General features: G+C 35.4%; 1 protein-coding gene across 1 annotated transcript in view; it reads right to left on the reverse strand.

Moving 5' to 3' along the window:
• The window catches only part of MMP16 (matrix metallopeptidase 16), a 185,592-nt gene that overhangs the window by 13,525 nt on the left and 145,725 nt on the right, over positions 1-26,342 (reverse strand). The window contains exon 7 of the mRNA XM_086740992.1: positions 8,563-8,701. Within this exon, the coding sequence (XP_086597118.1) occupies positions 8,563-8,701 (139 nt within the window). The remainder of the gene's footprint in view (positions 1-8,562; positions 8,702-26,342) is intronic.

The raw sequence follows: 26,342 nt of genomic DNA on the forward strand, positions 1-26,342 counted from the left end.
GCCAAACACAATGAAATGAAAAAATGTTCTATCACTGCAGATAATGTAAAATTAAATATGCCTTACAGATACCTTGCATTTCTAAAGTACCCTTCATTCAATAAGCCCACAGGATATTTTGATACCAACTGTATAAGGATCAAACCTGGAATGAAAGAGGTGTTGTGGTTGATAATGTAACACATTTACAGCAACACTACACAACAGACTTACATTTCATGAGGAAAGAAGAATGAATTTTAAGAAAAAAAAACGGGGTAAGAAAACTTATAAATAAATAAATATAGAAATTCCTATCCTCATAGAGAACATATACTTTTATTACTCTATACTCTTTTTCTCCTCAAGAAGTTAAATTACTTATGAAAGATATACAGATTATTTCTGAAATGACCATAGAATTTATTTTATTATTTTTTAATAACCTTTTCTTTAGTGTAGTCTAAAAACAGCAAACAGATTCTTAAGTCCCACAGGTGAAAACCTTGTGTTTCTGAAATTAATGGGGGGTTGCCTTCAGTACCAGTGCCATTAAGATTTAACCTGTTGTTGTGGGTGAGAAATCATTCAAAACTACCCAACTGACTTATTACATGCTGGTTATACAAAGTAGTTGTACGATTCCAGCAGGTGTTAGTACAGTGTCTACACAAACCTCAGGTTACCTAAATTGTCTTAAATATGAATAATAGCCTAGTGCCTGCTAGACAGACAGCAACACTCAGCAGCTGAACCCCTACTGTTGCAGCTACTAGATATATATATTTTCTATATAGGAGTATGAATGCCTACAGAAGTAGCAGTTGCATCGGTATTTTGTAGTACAGTCCCTCTCCCCATACCTATTTTGGAAAAGATGCTTCCTGTGCTCTCCATTGTAACTGGATAGCTTGCCTCACCAGCCCACAGCTTCAGTTTCCCAGCTTCAGTTTGCTCTAGCTTCCTAGCCAAGCTCTTCTTCCTCACCGAGCACTTCCACAGTTATCTCACCTGGGTCATCATTTCATATTAAGCCTTTAGTCTAACATTTTCCCCAACAACTATGTTGCACTCCAGACTCTTTATTAGGATCTTCTCAACATACTGTGCCTGCTGTCCTATTCTTGCAACTATCTTTTCCTTTTTGCATTTTTGCTTTCTTCTATCTCTTCTTCAAAATACACTTCTCATCTGTATCTTTTAGTAGAGATTTTTCTTTCAAAAACAGACAGGTTTGCCTAAAAAAAAGGGAATAAAGATCCTCATATGCTCCCTAGATATAGGGAAAAGGGAGCATAATTTGCATTTTAGTGCTTATCTGAAGAGCTTGCTTTGAGGCTGTCTTCTCTTTGCACTATGTCATCTAGGCCACAGGGACACCCTTTCTGAGCTAGACTCTATAGACTCTGTTGTGTAGCAACCATGTGTTTATTTTCTCTTCAAAGCACTACCTTCATCTGCATTTCCAAAAAGCATTGCTATTTTTAGTAATAAAAACACTGAAGGAGAAGATACTCTTTGACATCACATAGACCGTTCTGAGTTACATCACAGAAAAGTCTAGAGAAGATCCATGAACACATATTTAGAACTGGCCTATCGGATACTTCACTTTTGTCTATCCATTGTTATTTATTATGATGAGATTTAAAATACAATGGGAAAAGTTTGAAAATATATTTTGTTCAAACACATTTGGAAAGACATCTTAAGAGATAAAACCATGGCTATTGATATTAGCCATTGTACTTACCTGGAAGGCCTGTCAAGCTAGGAGGTGTGAGGTATAAGTATTTCATAAGGAGATATAATATTACCACAAAGATCTAAGATTAGATGTACGCCAGAGTCACCAAAGGGAAAATTTGAGAGCTGTTTTGCTGTTGGTTTTACATTTTATCTGTCCCTCAGTGGAATTAAATGATTGTTTAAAGGGAGGGTTTTTTAATCTGCCTATTTGTACTGTAGTGATTTAAAGCATGTTTTCATTTTATCACAGTTTTAATTAGGAGAGGGCATATAGTTTCAGTCCCTCCCATGCTGGGTTTCCAGAGTAAATTTTTAATCAGTTTCTTCACAGATGCTTTTCACCCACTTCCGAGCACAGACACTACAGTTTGCTCAACAGATCTATCTTCAACCCCCTGCCAGCTGAAGGAAGAAAGGGTTCAAAGAATGAGCATATACAGAGCAATTTGAAGTACTGAAAATAACAGAGACATAGAGAACTACGAAGAACAGTCGTGGAAAGCTGAGGTCTGTGTTGACCTGGAGTTAAGGTCTGTGCTAACCTTACTTAAAATTCACTTATAGGGTTTGATCATGCCAGAGGTGAGCATCTTCAGTCATGCACCGTTCCTTCTCCCATGTGGTTTATCCTTTTGCCAGTTCACATGACCGGACACAGAAGGCTTCAGATGGTAGTGGCAGTTTCAAATGCAACAATAAGAGAAGTCATGTGTTTTGGACCTTACTAGTTGGTATTTACGGTGTGAACAACAGATGGCATCCAGTGAATGATACTGAGCCAGCTCATTTCTGTTTCAGAAGATCATTCAACATGACAGCTGTTGCACAGCATTTAGAGGCATATGCTGTGATGTATGTAATGCCATTACCTTTCTCTGTTCCTCATAAGCAATAAAAGTAACAGCAACTGTTAGGAACAGATCATTATCAGCCATACCTAATGAGTCAAATTTAGCTATTAAGAAGATCAGGTCATGTAAAAATAAAAAAGGGTTGAGCTCACACCATTATAAGTTACAGCACCACTGAGCCACGTATTTGTGATATATTCAGATATACTGAAGTAGAAGGAAATGTAGATGTGGGAACACAATACTTAAGAAACTAAATTCTTATTCAAATAATTTCTTACTAAGAAGCAAATTCTTTCTTGGTAAATCGAAAATATGTAAATTTAACTGTATTTTATGGAGACAATAGGGCACTGAGAGCTCTAACATATGTGGGCAAGACTTTTATTGATTCTAACTTGAGGGAATTGTATTTAACATTTGCTTTGGAAGATGTTTAGTCTGCTACAATTGTGTTGATTGTTAATGGCAAAGATTGTATATAAGAAATCCAAATGTTCCATCTGTCTGACAGTTTTCACTGCGGGTTTTTTTTTTTTGTTTGTTTGTTTCTTTGAGGGGGTTTTAGGTGGTTTGTTGTTAGTTTTGTTGTTTTGGGGTTTATTTTCTGTTTAGCTTCTGTCCCTCAACTGGAGGAAAGTGGGTGGCTGTTGATCAGAGGATTTCTGAAAAGTCTAAAAAAATTAGAAGCTTTCAAACTAAGAACCAAATATTAGGAGGAGTTAAAGCTGAAAATCAGTGCAAAAGATGTCTGACTGTGATAAGAATTAGCTCCTTTTATTTCTAAATCATATTTATGTCTCTTAAAATTTATTAAAAATGAATGCTTAAGTTAGTATACTTTCATTTAGCTCATATTCTATTTCCACTAGTAAATAGTCAATACACTTCATTAATTGTGATTATAATAGAAATAACAAATGTATGACAAAACTAGGATAGCTGTAGTTTGATCCTTCTTACAGGTAACTAATCCTTGTTCGGAGTCCTAACCTATGCCTTTGGCAGAAATCACCACTGTATTTATTTTACAGAGTTGTTTTTTAAGGTCTTGTTGTTGGGTTTGTTATTCTCACAGAGAATAAAGCACCACATGTTTCACGAAGCCTGGCCAGCTTTCAGAATGTTTAATCTCTCTGCTTTTATTGCCTAATGTAAGATCTAATATAATAACAAGCAGAATGGTAAGGTCACAAGCTGAGTATGAAGCAAATGATAAAAAAGTAAAAATGCCTTACTTCTTTGCAATATTGCTTTGTTAAATATCATCACTCTATGGAAACAATGGCAAAGGATGAACTGTGACTGCAATTATTTGAAGCCCCTCAACATCTATCTTTGATATTATAAAAAAATTACTGGAAATAAAGGGTATCTGTATTGCTATGCTTCACTTAAAATACTAAATATTTAACTCCAGATATTCTTCAGACTATTTAACTACTTACTGACTACTGCAAACACTTATGCAGTTTTTAGCAACTGCAGTTCTTCCTTTGTAGAATCAGAGTGCTGAATATTTGTGCTCCTGGGTTGTCAGCAATCAAGCTTTCTGTTCATGTTACATGCAATTATACATGTGTTTTGCAAAATCTATACGGGATATAGCATATAACTGCTGTGTTATACTGATGAGACAAATTCTCATAACTTTTAGAAATTATATTCAATTGAAACCAGTTTCAATGTTAATATCCACCTCTGAAGAGTTTTTTATCTCCAGTCACACTTGCTCTTAATTTTAGTCTTTCAAGCCAGGATCAAGTGTCTTCTTACTAGTATCCTCAAATTACTATTCATGCTTCCTTTTTACTCATTCTCTATTTCCCACATTAAGTTTCTCTCATTTCTCTGCTCCATGATCTGACATTATAGTAAATTCATTTTTCAAAATAAAGCTGTCAGGCAGTGGGATAATTGCAGTGGTAGCATGAGTTTTACAGCAGCCTTTCTGTTGCAACATTTGGTTTACCATAACATTCAACAGCGCAGATGGCTTGACAATTTCACTTTTAGCACCATATAAATGCCCACAGGTACACAGAATAAATTTTACTATTCATATTTCCTCATTAAAAAAAAAAAGAAAAAAAGACAAAAGTATCATTCTGGTGCCATCTTATTATCATTCAGCATGGACACCAGCAGTGAATAATAACAAGAATGTAAACATCTGCTTTTTATAAGCAGCCATTCACCAGACTGCTATGTACTTTATGAGCATTATGAGGCACAAGGAGGCAGGCCAAGTATCTTAAGCTACCTGAAATGAGCAAGCATCACTCTGCAATACAAGCATGCTACTGAATTTTTACAATTGTTTTTCTTTGTGTAAATAAATATTAATGCAACCCCCCCCCAAATTAAAACAAAAAAAAGAAAACAAATGTTAAAATAATAAGATTAAAAAAACCAAACAAACAATAAAATTTCAAAACCAAAGAAGACACTTGATCCAATAGTCTTGAACACGATTCACCTTGATTTTCTATAGACATCTAACATATTATGCATGATCTCACAGGCTCTTCAAGTGTTCTCAGGAGAATAATGTCAAATAGGTATAAATACCCTAGTAGATTTTATTATCACAAGTTAAGAACAATTACATTTCTCATAGTAAAACCATAAGCTATAAAGGCGTTTCAAAGGCTCATAAATAAATGTCCCATCCTGAGCTGCCATCTTATATCATTTGCATATGGCTCATACTTTACAATATAGCTCCCATTAAAAAAAAAAAGTTATTTTAAAAATACTTTTATACCTTCAATATTCTATATTTCTACTACTGTAAAGAAGTCATCTACTAATATTATGAATCGAACACAAAGGGAGGAAAAATGTAATGCTAATTAAAAATGTAATAAAGATCTAAACCTGTTTTATAATTTAAACCAACTGTTTCAAATTTGATGTTTGCCATCCTGAAAGACAAGGACTGAAATAAATCAACTAGAGCATAGATTATTGAAAATCAACGAGATTTGTGGATTTCTAAAGAGATAAACAGGATGTTTCAAGCCAGAATGGCTCGCAAGGTCTATCCTGAGTGCATCTTAAAAATGTCACTGGCCTACCAGAATATTGTTTATCCTGAACTTATGACAGTGTAGGCATTTAAGAAGCAGCACAGTGGTAACTACTCACTAGCAATTGCAGATAAGTACATTGCTTTACTCCTTTCTTCATCTTCCTCACAGAGTAGAAATACTTAGTGATGCTGCTCCACAAGCACGAAAGCAGGAGTGAAAAACCAGTCAGTCACAGGAGGTCCTATTTCACACTAGTGAAAAAGGCTCCAAAGTGAGTGAAAGAGAGCAATGGAGATGGAATGTGTGCCTGGACCCCTCCTTTGAGCATCTGCAGAAGAAACAGTGTCTGATCTGAAGGGAGGATATTTACACAGTGACCTCTTTCTCCAGCACACACAAGAGATTCGAGACTCTAAAACTTACAGGACATTGGACATTACTGATACCTTGAAAAGAAGTTTTGGAAACTATTTAAAAATCTGCAAGTAAATACTATCTTCATTCAAATACCACACTTTTCTGCCATCAAGAACCGATCAGTCTTAAAATGAAGTGATCTGGAAAACGTTTTCTGAGAGGAGCGCATAGTGACATTATTCCAGGCCAAGCTCTGTGATGGCACTCACTTCATCTTTTCTGTTTTTCCTCTGAATAATGGACAGAAATGTTGGCTTACATATGTGCTTTGTGAACACATCTGTACGTCAGACTTCAGATTCAAAGTTCCTTCTAGAACTTACTTGGTTTGACCTTGTTTGGATTGGTAAAGCACACTACCTGGATAATGTGTTCTACTTGCTCATCATCTTAGCAACAGTCAACTTGTGTATTTCTAGCACTTTTGGGAGGAAAACATATACTCTTTTCCCAGGAAGAAATTTGGTGAGGGAGTGGAAGAAACGAGACAATGATTGTTACCTACAGTCTATTTATATAGACTTCTGCAGTCATGCTCCACAAGGCAGCTGAGATCCTTGCTTAATAGGAATTTTCAAGGACACACATAGAAAAGACTCAGCTGAACCTCTTGATTTTGTAGCAGTGGAAAAACATGAATTACACTGATGTACAAACATAATCAGGTAGATACTGGAAATCATAAAGAGGAAGTGGCAGAGAAGCAAAAATTCAGAAAAATTGCTCAAGGAAATATGAGGACTTTTGACCTTGGCAAACAAAGGGACAATAAAAATGTCACTGGAAAAATAATGGAAGGAACGTTCAAAATAAAGCAGGTGGCAAAATACTTGCAACGGAAAATCCAAGTATCATATGATGTCAACTAGAAAGCATAAAACTAGTTGGTCTGAAGTCAGAGAGCATAAGCTGCAGATTATGAGGAAGGAAAAAACCAGAATATTCTGACTTCTAAAAGCACAGTCCTGCTGGTTTTGCTTGCTTTAATTAATCCTAATTATTTCATTTCCCATTTTCTCCTCCTTCTGTTTTTTGTTATGTATAACCTACAGACTACTGAATGAATCCATTCCTCTAAGACCTAACAGGAGTCAGTCAGCATTCAGTGAAGAGTTAAACAATATTTTGAGGCCACTGGGAAAGAAAAGAAAGCAGGTTTAAGATTAAGTTTGATCATTTCTGTCTGAAGCTCAGGTAACAGATCCCAGCATTATCAAGGTAGAGGTCTGGAATGTAGAAGATAGTTCCTTTGCTCTATGTAGCAGTGACGAGCAAAGGAATATCTAGAAAATAATATTTGTATCCTCCCACATACCCAGAAACCAAGCAGAGGGATGGAGATTTGGAGGTACCTTGATCATGATTCCCCATTTTATCAACTTCCCAGAGTTTATGACATTAAGTTTATGTTATGGCAACAGAAGTAAAAAAGTATATGCTGTATTGAAGTCATGTAAATAGAAGACATACTATACGGAATGTAATTTTCCTTACAATTCACACACACACACAAAAAATTTCCCTATTAGTAAAATATAAACTTAATCTTCATTGCACTTTTATGCACTGTTTCTGCATGTAATTAAACATTTTCCACTTAGCATTCGCAAGATGATGTTTCCATAGTGAACGAAGTATTATTTCTATTTCCCTGTTAATGATTCCACTTGTAAAAATAAATTCATTTTTGATATAACAACTTAGAACTGTTTTCTACTTTTTGGTAATGAGTTAACAAGTGAATCACTCACAACACTAAATAGCTGAATACTTTTTTACATATCTATTCAGTTTCTTCTTCTCCCAAATTATTATAAAACATACTTTACATGTTTTTCACCCTTTTGTTGCTAAATGGGTATTTATTTAATATATAGGATAATTTTCTCATTAAATCTGAATTTGATGCATGTTCAAGAACTTTAATTTTGAAGAACAGCTGATGTCTGGAGTGAAACTTTAAAAAGAATGGCTAGCAACAATTCAATCCATACAATATATTTTCTGAAGTTTATGCTTCTTTAAAAATACTAAATACACATCTATGAAAAAGATACTTATTTTTCTTACCTGAAACTCCTAATATCGCAGCTCTCAGATGAAATAACCACAGTGCAGTACAGTGAGATGTATGCAGCACAGATGCCATTTGAATATATGCAAATTCAATTTGTAAAAAGGAAGAACAGCAAAAAAAAACCTACAAAAACCCCCATGCAACTGTGTTTGTTCTTTCTAATCCACATTTTTCAAACAAGATTTCATAGTAGATCAATGCATTGCTGTATCTCTTATTTATACTTCCAAATTTTTATTGGATATGTAAGAGTAAATGATCTGATAATCTGAAGGGTAATCATAAATTAAAGCTGTAGTTGCCACAATGAGAAAACATAACTCATACACTTTTCATTTAGCTACCAATTTGCAACATGATTTACAAATTATTACTAAAAATAAGCAAGATATGTTCCAACAAACCATCACAGTCAAAAGTTTTACACAAAATCTTACTTTTGTTCTTTTCTTACCTTTAAAGAAGACAAAATTCCCCTCACTGTTTTCATAAACAGCATCAATGCTGGGAGGCAGTCCCCTCCAGAAGTAGGTAATCTGCATGGGGTATCCATCCATCACCCTGTTGTTTCGGACTCGCCAGAACCACTGATCCTGGAAACCAAATATACGTCTCTTACTATGCTTTGAGGCATTTATACGTGTTCAGTTGCTGTCTTGAAAACACTGAACAGCCTATCCGAGAATTTTTAGAGCATGATCTTTCGCTGTTTGCATAACCATATCTGTGTTTGTACTCATGTCACATCCACACATTACAAATATGTGAGAAATAGGTGTTCCCTGAGATGGGAATAAGCTGGCCGTGTGAACTGTGTTTGGTGTAGATAGCCTTCGGCAGAACATACAGCGTGCTGCATGAGATGACATCGCTTTCTCAACATCATTCCTTTAAGGGGCCTAACTTAGTATCTCTGGACTGACTACCAGTGCTTTTAGACCAAATAACATGCATATGTGAAAGCTTAATAGAATGAGACTACAGATAGGCAACTAATTCTGCAAGCCATTTTTTTTTTGCAGTGCTTGCTAACAGTGAAAAGTTGATGGACAGAGCTGTAACATTACTACATCAGTCCAATGAGACCTACACTTTGATGACAACTTTACTGTAATAGAGATTTGGTGTCTTTCCAGGTAATATTAAATAGAATGGTTAATATTACAGCCAGGTATAGGTGCTAAATCCAGTGCCCTGGTAAATCTCTCTTAGCTTGTTGCCATTTAGTATGGCTTCTCCCTGTAGGATATGCTATTGCTTCAAGTGAAAGTCACATGGAAGTTGCATTGTTGAGGAATGAGGAATGTTCAAGTTGAGAAATGAGTATGTGACATGTTATGTAGGTGTTGATAAAGATTTCGTTGTTGTACCTCTTCAGCTCTTATAACAACAGTTCCAGTTCATCCAACATTTAGAGATAAAGGATGTAGTAAGCAACTATTTAACTTTTTACACACATTTGCACATTTTTACAATATTAATATTATATAAAACAAAATCCCTTAAATGATAAATAAAATACTATTCTGTCAGATATCCATCATATCTGTGCTTTTATGGGAACTGGCACAGCTTGGGGAGATTAACACATTGCAGGAGCAGGCTTATGATGAACTGTATTAATCTAAAATTGAAATAGTTGGTTTGAGTGCTAGATTTCTGAGAACTATAGTGTTAAAAAAATTCAAACAGTTTACACAACCTGAAAAAAATATATTGAAAAGTTGCAATTGTCTGGAAATAATATTACTAAAAACCCTCACATTTTTTTTTCATGTCTAGCTGTTTTATTGCTAGCATAACACAGTTGCACTATTCTCATTTGATTAGATTCCTATTTTCAGCTATCATTTTTTTTTAATTGTAAGATGCATTACAACATTTAAGCAATTTTTAATTTAAGAATTTTTTTTAGGATTTATTGACTAAATTCCAGTAAGAGAACTGACAAAAGTGGCAGAATAGAACTTAGAGATACAAGTATTTAGGAAGGCCTAACTGAAGCATGTGTTCTGAATGCTGGAACAGATAATGTCAACCTCTGCTACTTTTTATTACAGCATGGAGATAAGACAAGAGTGCTTTGTAAAATTAAAATTAGGGGGAATATCCTCAGAGTAAACATTTGGAAGTACTTTTTCATTGAAACAGTAAAAAATGCTTGAAATGGTTTTTCAGGTCAGATTTTTTAGGCATCATAAACCTAGGAATGATTGAGGGAGGACTGATGTAACGATAAATCTCAATAGGCCAAATTTGTCCTCCCCAAATTTCTATACAACCCTCAAAAGTTAGGTAGTATCTCAGAGATTGGTTATTAAAATTTAAAAAAAGGACAAACAACTAGCAATCCGCAGTGATTTAAACCTGCAGTCTTTGTGATATCTATTACTGTCTTCAGTAAAATGGAATATTACAATCTTGTATTTCTTCACTACAAGATAGAGATAACCCTTTTTATTCATCTGAATTTGGTTGCAAAATCACATCTTAGAAAACAATGTTTAGTTGCAGGAAGGAACATATCCAGCTCTCATAAAATGTCCACCAACTCAGAGGAACATTGATTAAGTCGTGGATACAAAATAAGCAAGGCATTTAAAGTTGAACAAAGGCTGGCTAATCAGCTAAAACCAAAATGACATAAGTACACACATAACCATTTCATTTAACAAAAGTCATAAGTGAAATGTTCAGGCATTCAGGAGTTTCCCAACACAACGTGTGTGCTCCAGAAATTTTGGACATCAGTGCTATAGAGAAAGCTTATAACATTCTAGGTTTGCTAGTGAATCTTGACTTTCAGCTAGTACACCAAAATAGATCTTGCAAATCACATTAATGTGTTACAAGAGAAGGATTGCTGTAGTTCTAATGACAGGAATAATCTTCTTCTGATCAAACTTAAACTACATTGTTAAATAGTCAATTTTTAATTAAAAAAAAAAACCAAAGAAAAACAAATCAAAACAAAACAAAAAGCCTCCAAGCTTTAAATATTTATGATATATTCAATAGTTCACAAACTTCCAAGTGTTAAGATAGATGTCGCCAGAGCAGCAAGCAGTCATTTCAGTTGGGGCAGTCCTGCACTGCCAATTTGCTGGTACGATCCCACCATGGTGTTTTCTGGTATGATATCAAAGTGTCAGTGGAATGACCTCAGTAAAGAGACTAAACATGCATTCTTGAAAGCAACTGACTCTGTAACAAACACAGATTTCACAGTACAACAAAACCCTTAAAATCAACAAGCTAACAAAGATCCTCTTCTTGAGAATGAGTTATGTTTCAGCCTTAGTGATTTGTGGAATATATTTGCATTAACTCATTTTGATAACAAGACCAATAAAATTATATTATGCAGATTTGGTGTTGAGTTGTATATCCATTTGTGTATTTCATATTTAGTCATTTTAGAGATATTTCCAATAGAAATGGTATCTAAAGTGGTATAATGAAAAATCACAATCCTTCAAGATCTTTTCTTTTTTTTTTTTAATACATACCTTGTTACTTCCCAAATTCTACAAATGAGACTACTACTTCTGTACTAATACTACTAGATTTGTGCTCAGTGAGTTACATAAGTAGAACTTATTTGACCAGATTTCCTTCCTGCAATATGTCTACATTGTAAAAATCTGTTTAGAAATTAATTACTGAGCCTGGCACAATAAAGGTCGTTCATGCAAACATTCTAAGGTAAGCTTCACTTGCTTGTGTACTTCTTTACACTGATTATAAAGGAAATCTAGAAACCTGCCACCTATTTAGATGTCTGCAGTGTACAAAGTGGGCATTCTAATGCATGTATGAAAAACCCTGTTCATTCTCTACTTTTTGTCTACTTTTGGGTTCCTCCCATCATAATGCAAAGAACATAAAATCCTAAGGATGACCACACAGGGTCAGATCAAAGTTCATCTAGGCCAGTATCCTATCTTCAGTGGAGTCTCTAGCAAGTTAACAGATGAAACTTCAGCCCTGAAGCGGTCAGACAGTTGAACAAGATGATTGCTGTAGGTCCCTTCCAACTGAACTATTCTAGTCTATGATAATAAAAACAAAGGGAACACGCAATAACACCTATCTGATACACTGTCCCAGTCACCCATCACTTGTGGTTCAGGGACCTCCTGAACCAAAGGCAATAATTTCGTGATTAATAGCACTTGATGGACTTTTACTCCTTTGGCTTCTTTCCTAAGCACATGCAAAGTTAGAGCATCCACAGCTATCTGCAGAAATGTGTATGACAGTTTAACAACCCACACTGTGAAAAGCCATAAGCAACCAGCAACAGTCACAACTTCTCACTGGTGTTCAGCCTTCATTCAGCTTATTTTTTATTTGTCACCAAGAACAGTAGAATTTTGACTGCAAGATCTAGTCCAAGATCTTTTGTGCTTCATATTAAAACCACCTTGTAGACTAAACTGTTCTGCTGGTTTCTAGGAAACCTTTTTATATGGCAACACATTTGGCCAATATTAAGGATAAAGGATCTGTGGCTCGAAATAAGATCTTCCTGTGCCATTGCCTTTAATGTCTAAATATTCCATCCTGAAGCATAATCGTGAATATAACATAAGGTGCTCTCTCTTCTGCCAATAGAACACTGTAGACTCCTTATTTTCCTGCTCTATTTTCAGTAGATTTATATGCCGTTGCAATAATAATGATCAATGGGATATTGCTCATCAGTAAGGAGCCAACAGGTTTCCACAGAAATAAAATTTTGGAAATGTATAATTTTAGGATTTTTATGGTCTAATTTAAACAGACAGGAGCAGGTGCACGATTTGCAAATAGAAGTATTTTTAGAGACAGTCAGAACAACAAGAATCAGCAAATACCTGCAAATATCTGAGAGCAGAACTGGAAGTTTGGATCACTTATAAGACAGGGCAAGGTAGGTGTTGGCAGAGGTTGGTAGAATAGTTTGTTTATGCAAATTTAATTTTCCTGGATGACTTTCCTGTGAACATACTGGACTCAACGGTTTTAGACTGCCAGAGTTCAAACTCTGGAACTCCAGTTAAGAAACTCTAGCATGTGGCTGCAAAGCATGCCAAGCACCTTTCTGAGGTATCAGGTGGGATAGGCTCTGCTTAGAGAAAGAATGGATCATTTCAGCACATATAACTAAAAGTACCCAATTTATCTTAAATAAATTTATATTTACCAGCAATTTTATCATCTGCATTTTAATAAACAGGTACAATTACTGAAAATGTGTTTTCAACACAGACCAGCTATTATTGAAGTTGGAAAGAGGCATAAGTCCAAGAGAAAGTGCATTCACTCCAAGAAAGCTCTTTCACAAGTAAATAGCTTGAAACAGTTTCTCTGAAAAAAAAACATGCCTCAGTGTATTTGGTTGTAATGAATAAAGACAATTTTGTCTCTTTTGAGAAATACTATATAATGAAAAACTGTTTGTTTTTCCCGCTATTTTGATTAAATATAGTTTTAATTTTTTTCTTTCCCCAAAACACATTAACTCCTGCAGACAGGCTGAACACATGACTTGTCCCGTGCACTCCAGTCCCTGGCCTGACAAACATATACATCTAATGCACAGCTTTTAGTGCCCTTCCTTGCTGGCTAGCAAATGCCTTTTTGTAGGCATCTGTAGTTACCCAATAGCTCCAAATATATGGATCACTCCTGTGCAGCAGGGATCTTGCAGAATCTTGCAGGCTTGTTAAATATTATGACTATACACATACTAAATAAATTAAATTTGGACAATTATTCCCAGCTCAAAAAGCAGAACTGAAACAAACTAAAATAAATAAAAGTGGAATTGAAAAGTGAGCAATATATCTAAGAATCAGAAAATAGGCATTGAGTAAGAAGAGACTAAGCTGTTTCACAAACACTAGTATGGATAAAGAGTAATAGTAGGATGAAAAAGCAGGAGCAGTCACTCAAATTGAGCATTATGAAACTTATTTTATTTAGAAGATGGGATACATCTGAGAAAAAAACCCAATAAAGCCTTTTAGAGAAAACAAATTGGACAGTAGTTGTACATAAATCATTCTGTACTGTCAGTAAATGCTCCAGGTATTTTTTCCTGTGCATATGTAACTCAGATGAAGGGACTAAAATTTAGTACATTGTGTATGATAATAGTAAATATCTTCCTCATAAAAGCACTTTTTTATTAACCTTGGAGAAATTTGAATGGAAGGGTAAATTAGAGTAAAATGATCTGGCTCAAAATGTAAAATTCTCATAACTTGTTCTTGGATACAGTCTCCTCCTAATCTTACAGTAAACCCATTTTAGTTTTTTAGTGATGATTGTGTTAATTTGTTCTTCGTGTTTGATTCTATCAACTAAAGAGTTTGTACTTATCCTTGTATTTATTTCTATTTCATGCTGGTAAGCATTGCTGCCATCTCATTTTTTTAAAAAATCAATGTTCAAATCTGTACTACCATGAAAAATTAATTTCAATTTTGGTATTTATTCTCACCTTAAACATCTTTCAAGTTCCTTAAGGGACATAGCTGATGGGTAGGAGAATTAAAAGCAAACTCCAGATATTTCAATTCATCCATAATAAACAAACTACTGGAATTTTTAGTGCAAAATTAATGGAGCCTTCTTCTCTCAGCACCTCATTTTTCCTGCATCTCTGGACCAACAGCTACTGTGAACGATAAAACATTAATTTGGTGCAAAATCTCTAGAGAATTGCCCTTTATTTTATACCTAATGAACTCTATCTGCAATTCTGTAATGACATGTGGCACTGTGACTCAGAGGTCCAAATGACACTCACTAAAACAGAAAGACTGCCCAATGTGATAGACGTTCTAAAAAAACTACAAAGAACTAGAAAGTAGAAAAAAAATGGAAACTTTTCAAGTGGCAACTTTCATACCTACTTGGAGATGAAGATTAAGCTGACTTTAGTGGGAATTAGGTTTTGTGCTGGTTTTACAGGGAATTTTAAACCTCACTGTGGGTGCACAAGGCAGGAAAACATTTAAGGCAGATAGTGGGAAAGGTGAAAAACAAGGACAAATCACAACTGTAAATTACAATATTTTGACTATGATTATAAAAACGTGTGTGCAACTCCCAGTAATTTGTGAAATACACTCACATTGTACAGAAAATATCTCTATATGTGAATTTATCTCAGTCAATACTGAGACTCTGACTTGATGTTGAAGTATATAGATAGTGCTGTTAAGAGTATTCTACCACTAAAATATGGAATGAGATGCAAAACTGAAAAACTTAATATTGACAGCTAGTAAAAAGAGAAGTTTTACTATAGCTACATTCCACAGGGATCACTGTTTGGCCTATTTTTTTTTTCCCTAAGGCAAATAAACATAATACTTCTGCCCTAAATCAACGTTAATTGAATGTTGAATTCCAGATAATATCGTAGCTTAATATTACTGACAAAACACATCAAGGTTTCACACTGGGTCATATCTTCTCCCATAAGCCACCTCTGATCATGTGCAAAAGCAAGCTTTTGTCAATTGAAGAGTAAAAATACCCAGCAGCTACACAAAGCAGGAGTGGCAGACAGAAACATTCAGACAAATGACTATTCTTCTAATTTTTTCCCATCTGAGTGCTGCAAAAACAGCCAGTAGTAAGTAATAGACTAAGGTGTTCAGTAACTTTAAATTATTCTCGTACAGAGAAAGATGAGCTCCAGTCATGTACAGAGAAACTTCCAGAGGACAGAACCTGCAGAGACCGTTTTGCAAGGCTGTGATCCAGGAGAGAATGACATTCCCCTGCTACACACCTTTGCGGCAGTACTAAGAAACTTCCTGAATTTGGAGGCTGCAAGGTATATTTATTGTATCTAAGTCAAAATACATCAGGAATATCCTTTTGAAAATCTTGACCTAATCTCAAAAGGCACTTTTTCATGTCTGTTTCATCAGTTCATGTGATTTTAGCGCGAGATTAAAGGCTTTGTTCCTACTCATTTAGGGAATTCCTCTATTTCATTAGTAACATCAATTTTCAATATTCCAAACTTGGAATATATAGCATTTAACTCATAGGATACTACTGCACAGAATAGGAAAAAAAAAAAGAATAAAATGCCTTTTACCAACTTTCTTTGAAATGATTCTCATGGAGTAGGAACAAAGTTAGATTCCAGAGGATTCAAATTTAGAAAAAAATATTAGAACAATTCAGTTACGAGAACAAGTGTTGAAATTACTTTTGTTTTCTGTTTCGCAGGGTTTTTTTCAATACAGAATTTGCAAGGAGACTTATAGATTAGCCCTATTTCAGTTCCACAGCAGAAAACAATTGGCTGTAGTGAATCTAGAGTCAGACATTAAATGGATGCTACCGGTGTAGCTCATTTTAGGAAATAATTAACTATATGGGCTATTCTATATACACACACAAAATACTTAGCTGAGTTTATTACTAAGCTGATTCACATTAAGAACAAACAAAACTCCTTTAAAAGGACAAAGGACTGTTATCTGTTCCTTAACAGATGAAGGTATAATGCATTGAAGATGACTTATCTGAACTTCTAGAAACAATTAATCTTTCCTAATGTGTTTGAGACAACAGCATGGTTCTAAAAAGAGGTAAAAAGGGGTCTGAGAACCAGTGTGAGAAGTCAGCGCATTTAACACTGCTCAGGAAAACCTCCACACCTCCTATGTTGAGATCCTGAACCTCCTGATCATTTCCCCACTGGAGATGAGACCAGCTCACTGGATTCAAAACGAATGGATGGGAAAACATCACCAAATGCTATTGCTAGTTCTGTTGCTTCCTTACATTCCCAAACAAGGAATATACATCCTTGATGCGTCTTCTTAACCACTGTTAATTACCATTTATTGTTGGCATCTAATCAGACACTGAAGCACTCCTCCAGACAAATTAAAGCCATTCTTTTTCTTAACAACATGTTAAAGCTAACTAACATCATGAGCAAAAGAACTAAATGCTGTGTGTCAGAGGAGGAGCAAGTAAAAAACTGGTAAACTTCACCATTTGTTGTTTATAGGAAATTCTACACTGAGTCTGCTTTAAAGTGTCTGTTCTCAGCTAAGCCACTGACATGAAAAGTTTAGTGGTATAAATACATTTTCAAGTGGAAAAAATATCTACTGATTTTATCTGGGAAATCTTTGCTTAAGAGTAGCATATATTTTTTTTCTAGTACCTCTTATCTGTTTTTCTGTGTAACTGACAAAGTGATGTCAAGTAATTTACTCAAGGTCAAAAAAGGCTCTGTTTATGTTTAAATCTAACTTGTTGGCTTCATATTCTGAGTCCTAACTATTGACCTGAATAGCCTCTTTTGCTCATTTGACTTATGTGCAAAATTGTTTTCCACTGATCATGCTGAAATCTCTTGCTATGCTTAAAAAAAAAAAAAAAAGCTACAGTAACTGGAAATTAGGCTTCAAAGATTAGGGATAATATGAAAAATAACTTTTTTTTTTTTTAAAGGAATCAAAGGGCTATGGTACTCCATATACACTCTCTCTTCACAAGAGAAACCTCCTTTTTCTCCGCTCATGTTTAAACTGCTGCATAGACATCCTTCATGGACACTAAATAAAAGAAAATCGTAATGTACACTCTCGCTCATCCAAACTCTGACTCTGATTCACGCACCACCAGGCTGATAGGATGTAACACAAGGAACTATGACTGAAGCTGGAGCAAAACCACCTCCTTTGTATTCAACATCAAATTCTGAAGTATGGTCGATTAGCCAAAACATTGGTAGTCCCTCTAAAACTTCTCCTGACTTTTTGCAGTAATTTCAATACACTGCTACCAGCTGCATCCTAGTTTTCCCACTGCTAGTGCTGCGCAGTGGTAGATCCAAGATGCAGATTTTTCTCCTCCTTTATTTTATGTTTGAAGTTTTTATTTTCTCTATCAGCTTCCTTCTTTTTCTCTAATACATACTTTGGCCATTTGCATTGGGTGTCGGTGCCCAGGTGCTGGTGGGGCACCTCTGCAGGGGCAGCCTCTGTGGGGAGAGGCCAGGGCTGCCCCATGCTGGACACAGATGGTTCCAGTTAGTTCCAGTCAGTTCCAACAGACCCACTTCAAGGCACAGCCCAGCCCCTCATCCAAGCTGCTGCTGCCTCTGTGGTAATGTATTTAAGAAAGGGCAAAAGCATTGCTCCCCACTCAGAGGTTTTTTATATTCCAAACACTTTCACATTCAGTGGCAGATTTGAGGAACTTCTCATTTTATTTCCAATATATAAACAGTAATACTGAATGCCTGGCAACAAGCTATACAAGAATTCTGCAGTTCTTTGATAAGCTTTGAAAAACACCCATTCATATTTAGACTATACTCTGCAAACCATTCTTTTGTGCTATATTTTTCTAATTTGAAAGACAACAGTCTTTGTTCAAAGAGGTATTACTTTGTCTAAACTCATCAACATAAAAGGAATATAAAATTATTAATATTTTTAGAATATAACTGTGAAGTTTATATTGGGCATCACATGTTGAAATTTTGCTAAATATCTTGCATGGCACAAGGCAAATATAAAAAAAAATGCATAGTGCTGTGAATGTACATTACCTCTTCCTAAATATAACAAAATATTCAGCCAAGTACCTCATGCACTTTGGTAATTTGGTGTGCAGAAATTATTTTGGACATCTATTTGGTTGACTATTAGAATATCCAAATACTCTGTGTGCTTCCTTGAATATTGAATGTATAAGGCACACACATACAGTTGGACTAGATGATCTTATAGGTCCCATCCAACCACGTGATTCTATGATTCTATGATTCTATGATACGCAGAAAGAAAAAGAGGTCTTTAAATAGATCTTAGACTTTTAAAAATGCCCAAAGAGGCCATTAATATTGTTAGTATTATTTTTTTAAGGAAACAGGTTAGGTATAATTCATAGTGAACTGACAGAGAAATTACCTCTTTAAATGAATGTAGGGAACATAGCCTTCTTGAAGCAGCATCCATAACTGCGGCTATAGTCCCCTTTTGGAAGATGCGCCTTGATTTAAATCCTAGCCCTTGCCCATCTCTGCTCAGCTGAGTGCAGTAACTAACTACTAATTTTCATCTGCACTGCAAAGGCCATATGATTGATGTTGCCCTTTCCAGTGCAGATGAAAACAATATTTTATAAAAATATCTTCTCTGTATTTCAAACTAACAAATTTAAATTACTGCATATGAACACAGTCATACTAAAATAAACACCTATTAAGACTGCTACTAGTATTTAATGTTCTATGGAAGTAATTAAGAATATTTTGATGTATATTTGGTTAATATTTAATTTTGAAATATTGTATCCTCATTTTGTTACAGCTCTGTTCTCATTACCAAATAATTCTTTCATTATATCCTTTGTTTAAATTCTTTTAGTCTTATCCAAATATGTATTTATAATTTACTCATTACCAAATTGTATGTGAGCTTTTAATAAAATTTTTAATGCATATCCATCTGTCCTCTCTATGTTTCCTGTGTAGACAGTAGCAATGGCATTTATCCATTTCTTCTCTTTCTATAGATTAACTTTTCAAAACTACTCTCAAGCAATCAAGAGCTGTAAGGATCTACAGAATACTTTCAGTTTGAGGAAAAATTATTATGCAGAATACTTTTGAAACGTGCTATGGAGTCTTTGGTTACCACCAGCAGCAGAGTGACACTAGATCTTTTATGACATGTGAAATTCAGTAATCTCAGAGACCCCTAAGAATACCGCGGGTTGATCTAGGCCTTACGTAGAAGATAACTACATGCTATATCACTATCATATACTTCCAAGACCATTTGTCTCTTCCTGGAAAATCTTCCACATCAGAACTTGCCGAGTGTATCTATTCGGATTACAGCTACAGACCTTGCACTATGGTGCAGCTGGAGATGATATTGCACAGTGCTACTGTTTTTCTGATGTGTCCCAGAATATATTAATAGTGACAACTCAGGTATGAGAGTCATGTCATCAATGCCTTATCTTTGACAACTGATCATTCAATTAAAAAAAAAAAGAAAATGTATTCATCTTTCTTTGGGTGGGTTTCTGTATTCCTAACTGAATCCAGCATTTCAATTCATTCTGATTTTGTCCAAATAACTAAAATGACTGAGACTCTATAAAATGTTCCCATTGCTACATGATGATGATTCAACACGAACAAATAGACAGCTATAAAAAAGGCACAATAAAGACCTCTAAAGACATTAAATCCAGGCCTCCAGCCAGGAATCTCTGGAATGCTCTCATTCTCTCTAATGCTCTGTAGGTAACAGCACATGCATATGAAGTACTGCACAAAGCCCTTCATCCACAGGATGAACGTTAGGCCTTTACAGAACAGTAATTTTATTTCCCCAGTAGTGATTGCACTTTAAGCCTACAAAACAATCTGTAAATTTTCTTCAACTTAATTCTGTTGCTAGTACCCACGGGGACTTAAAAGTCAATCAGTTCCATGAGTTCATAGAGCAACGGTGCGTGCTGCACCATAGAAAGATTAGAAAATTGGGCATTTTTAATCATAAAATAATTACTGATTTTCTTGATTAAAACTGAAAAAAATTTCTTGTGGCATTTAGAAAAAAAAGTGTTCTGCTGAGGTATATGTTATATTTAGACTGCAAATATTCTAGTAATGGTGACTCAAATGGAAGAAGTATGATACATTTTCATTAGTAGATGTGTCTGTCTATGTAATATAATTCAAACAAGGGATCCTTGATAGATCCATTTGTAAAACCAGGCAAGTATACAGTAGGGGCTAAACAATGAAAATGGGTGAAAAGGTTTATTAAGTTGTTGCATAACGATATCAGACGAAGATAGCTGCTTTGCAGTAGCTATACTTGTCTTGCAGTAGCTATCCTTGTCCCTTTACAAATAATAGTGTAAAACCGAGTTGGAAAAACAGAGAAACAGGCCCTTGAGAGGGGCATATCCAGCAAAGAGCAGCTGACAGTAACATCTGTCATAAGAATGCAAATATGGAAATGGTTGATATTCTACTGTCTTTGCTCAATGTCTCTGTCACTCAGATACAGGGATTAGATCATGAAGAAAGTGAAGGAATTTCTGACACTGAATATCCAATATTGCAAATTGTATAGGATTACAGATAAACTGTGAATATACAATTTGAAGCAGTAAATGACTGTGGGTGTTATAAAGGGCTGGCCAGACATCACTCCAAAATATCAACAAAGGCTCCATCGTGATAAGATTGAGGAGAAACACTGATGAACTGCTAGGGAGAATGGGAAAGGGTTGAATTCTGTCATTGTTAAGTATAACCTTTAACCTAATACAGTCTATTCTCCTCAGTGAAGACACTCTCACCAGACAGATATGTCAAATTATGAATTACAATGATCCCTGTCTCATTTGGATTTATAGACTGGACAAGTAGTATAACCAGATTTGTATTTGTACAGGAAAACAGTTCTTTTGCTTCATCTGCTTGGTACTACAAGCTCATCTGTTGTTTCTTGTGTTACTTTACCTAATATATATTACTCAGAATAGTCAGTCTGTCATATCAGAGGTACTTAATTCTGAGTGAAATCTTGAATCTGTTACAATCAATGTAATTTTTTTTTTTACCATTACTTTCAACTGGGCCAAGTTTTCACCCAGTAGGCAAGGAAGGCAACACTTAAAAAAAATTCAAGCTACAGCTTATAAAAAAGAAGAAAATATAGACTTAAATAAATACTGATTCCAACTTTTTATATTTTTCAATAGATTTTCAGTAGTGTGAATAGAGTTTCACTAATTTGTTGGAAAAATAAACATAGATGTTTTAAGTTATCTAAGACCTCAACTGCTTAGTACTGCACTGTTTTGCATAGGAAACAACTAATTCAGATGAACAAATGAGATTAGTTTCTTTTCATTTAAATGCCTGATAAACTTCTGCAATTTGGACCCTCAACCTCTTGAAAGGTAAAAAAGAAAGAAACAAAGAAATTAAAAATATCAAATCCTCCTGGAATATAAAGCTTTAGCTGCAAATCAAGATTAAGCAAATATTTCCAAGACTGGAGGAAGGAAAGACTGCCTGAAGGACCTTAAATTACAAACTATTCCAATTGTTTCCCAAAATGTATACCTAAATTAGTTGAAAGGCCATAATTTTGTACAAGAAATTTTAATTAAGCCTTGTCCTTGAAGTGTTTCTGCAATTACTCCCTTTGGTTCCATTAGGATGTAGCCTCAATTAAAATGTATTGTTAATATTACAAGATAACACTTGCTGGTGGTACAAAATTGAAGATACATCTCCATATAATTTTAGATTATGCCTTGCTGTGAGTTTTTGCAATTATTTTTGTCAATAATGCTTTTTTCTATTCTCTTGCCAATTAAATATTTTTAATCAGTTCACTCAAACCCTGAGTCTCTGAAAACAGGCAAGTTCTACAAAATTAAATACCTTTTGTATCTTAGTATTCTATTAAAGCTTTTTGTTAGTAATGTCTGTTGTAGTAAAATAACAAGTGAAAAATTAATAAAGTCACACGATTCTCTGACTTCAGCAAGCAAATATTGTAACTGTGAGGAAAAAAAAATCAAGATTTGATCTTTCAACTTTAATTCACATTTTTAGTCCTTACTCAAGTGATTACGCCCACTGAGGGCTTACGTGCATTTAATTTCCCCATTGAGATTCTTTGTCCAGGCTTGAGTTATTCATAAGAAGTAAATCTGCCAGATCAAAGTCTTTAATGTACATTTGTTTATCTGTATTATCAATGTTTCTCACTTATTTAATAGTGCTATGCAGAACTGCAATTGTTCTATATTTCTTGCATTTGACAGAATACAAAACTTGTCTTGATCAAAACCACAATTAACTGAATGGTCAACTAGATTTCAGAACAACCTCTTGACATATGGGGAGAAAAAAACCAAAAGTTATATTCAATGACCAAGAAAAATAGCAATTCTAAATACACAAGCAGTACCATATAAGCACGCTGTCATTTGTTGGAGGATCCTACGGATTATTTTTTTTTGGGATCAAGAAAAAGTAATAATTCTATTTTTTTATTCATTATTGTTACAAGTACTTTTCTAAGAATATATAAAAATTTGAGCCGCTCTATCCTATTGCATAAAGAAAGTAACAGAGATCTTCAGATTCCACCAATTCCACTCTATTAAAAAAAAAAAACAAAACCAACAAAAAAACCTCCGCTTCTAAAGGATCGCTGAATTTTGGCCTACGATTTACAAATACTTTTTCAATATTTATTAGATTAAAACTAAATCAGAAATAAGAATTTGTTAAGATTTACCTTTAACTGTCCAAACCTTTACGAACATTGTCCCAAATTCTACCACCACATTTGTATATGGGTTCACACAAGTACTTGAGTATTTCTGTTAAACTCAGTCTATCCACCCCATTGCAAAAACTCTGGAAAAGTCTGAAGTACTTCTTTTTAATCTATGAGGACTCTCTGGTGTAGGGAGTGCACCTTTTGTATTAGTGGCTCATCACGAGACGGTGAGAGTCTCACAGAAACAGGATCAGGTCAGTCTTTGAACAAAGTGTTTTAGCCCAGAGTCTGACCCTAGAAAGGAGGGTGATTTCCCCTAGAAGCTGAGATAGGAGAAGGAAACAGTGGTGGATCTGTCTCACGCAGATGGAACGGGTGGAAATTCCCTCTCCTGCAATCCCCTTAGTATGAGCAGCAGTCACACACTCCAGTCTCCTCTGCCTGGTCTCTTCTTCTGAGCTAAATACAGAAGGCACAAAACAGTCTTCTGACCAAATCTCACTAACTATTGCCTGTGAGGGCTGTATCCCAAAAGAGATGATGGATGAAATGTCACTGGGAAATGAGTCAGTGAAACAGTCAAATTTCAGTGGATTCACAGAATGGCTGAGGTTGGAAGGGACCTCTGAAGGTTTGGGGGCGGGGGGGGTATGAAGAAACTCTCAATCCCTCCTTTGGAGGAAAGTGGGGAAAACAGGTGACATAGAAACATTTTGGGAGGCTTTGCCTTTTTAGTGCTCGTATTTCAATTACTACACAAAATTATAGAAGGGTTGAGGTTGGAAGGAACCTCTGGAGATCCAATCCCCTCCTTCGCTCAAAGCAAAGTCAGCTACAGCCAGTTGACCAGATCTATGTCCAGTCAGCTTTTAAGTATTTCCAAAGATGGACACTCCACAACTTCTCTGGACAACCTGTTCCAGTGTTTACAATGAAAAAGTTTTTTCTTATGTTTAAACTGAATTTAAACAAGACATTCTGTCTTGTTTTTTCTCTCAGGGAAAAGAAAATTCATAAGGATATTAGTTTGTAAGGTCAAGGCAATGTCCCAGCACAGCTGTTAAATCTACCTCTTCTCCCTGGACTGTAGCCCAATGCACGTCATCCAAACTCGCAGTACAGAGGTTGTCAAGCAACAGGTACCATTGTGCTACGCAAAAAAAATGATATGAGGAGAAATGATGATGATATGAGGGACTTCTGATCTAGTTGAAGATGTCCCTGCTCCTTGCAGGGGGGTTGGACTAGATGACCTTTAAAGGTCCCTTCCAACCCCAACTATTCTATGATTCTATGATAATATGTGTTTTCCACGTGAGGGTTTAATTGCGTCAAGATGGTGTTAACAACATGGTAACATCACTCGCATTAGATGAAATGCTTGTGTGGTACACTATTGAGGAGTGCACAGTCAAAGATGCCAGTGTCTAAGGGATAGCTGCCCTTCAGAAAAAATCTGAACTACATGTACAGTGGAACTGTTTGGCCTCAGAGGACAGACTGTATCTAATTAAAAGCAAAGCACATATGATGGACATGAGAGGAGCTCACTACCATCTGCTTTACTACTGATCAAATATTTTCATACCACATTGTTTACCAATGAAAACATAGACTTTTGGAAAAAAATAGTACTCTTTCTTCTGACATATCTAGAGTACTGCTGAAGATATTGAGTCACTCATTCTGCAAATGTTATACATTTAAATGGGCTAGTAAATGAATAACAATAATTTTATTAGCCAGATAATACAGACTGTTAATCAGTTCAAGTTGCTTACAAGTTTCAATAACATGCATATCCATTATACTGATGCTTTTGTAAATGAAGCCCTAATAATACAGTTACGACTTTTAAGAACTTTCTATACATAATATTTGTATGTGTACAAATATACCTGATACGTACGTGCCAGATAATAAGTACAGCTATGACTGGGTTGCCATCTTTCGAATGGACATAAAACTATGCAATAAAGTCCAAGACAATTTTTTAAAAGGTGAGAGAGTAGAAGGATTTTTAACTGAACTATTCTGGTACGATTATTACCCAGGTGATTACATTCTTGTCTAAATTCCTCTGCAGCTGGATGGAATATACTACCTACTTTCCATACAGTGATGTACAGACTGTGCTTTCCATTTTAAACCTATGAAATGTGTTAGCTAAAACCCTTCCGTAGCTTAGAAGCACACTGAAAGGTTTAGGTAACATTTGGAAAATATTTTTACATTTGTCAGTGAAAGTATCTGTCTATCAAAAATATACAAGTTATGACTTTTTAGTATTCCAGCATGTCCCTGCTTTTTTCCTTCTTGACATCCTACGATTTATTTTTGTGCCACAAAACATCCATCCTGTGCTTTGCCAGTGGGCTTGGTCTACTGCGATACACTGAAGTATCCACTGAGTTTTTGCCACTTTTCTCCTTCCTTTTCAACATGTAACTTGAATTACCTGAATTAAAGCAGCCTTCCTCCCCGATGAGTTCAGAAATGGCTAATTCCACCAGATTGTTCTTCCTAACATAATGATACAAAAAGTAGGGTGGAAGGAGTCCGCATTCTGCAGACTTGGCTACTTCTGACCTCCCATTCCCAGGCTTTTACAGCTGAGATGTTAAGTGGTTTTCCCTCTCAGATCTCAAAGTGTCTACTTCCACAGCATCCTCTGCTGAACTTTCTCAGGCTGCAGCTGACAGCCCAGACATCCACAGCATCATACGACAAAAACCAGCTACACAAACAGACCAGGAGAGTTTTGAAAAAATGTCTGCTTTCAAATACAGTGCAACCAGCTCTCCTACTGTAGCTGTTTCTTTGTCTCTACTTTTTATTATTAGCATTTTCCCTCCATCTTACAGTTGTTTTTTTTTTTTTATTAGACCTACCAGCTATGATTAAATAGCCAATGCTAAAA

The sequence above is a fragment of the Chlamydotis macqueenii genome, chromosome 2 (assembly GCF_036417535.1).
Source record: "Chlamydotis macqueenii isolate bChlMac1 chromosome 2, bChlMac1.mat, whole genome shotgun sequence".
NCBI lineage: Eukaryota > Metazoa > Chordata > Aves > Otidiformes > Otididae > Chlamydotis > Chlamydotis macqueenii.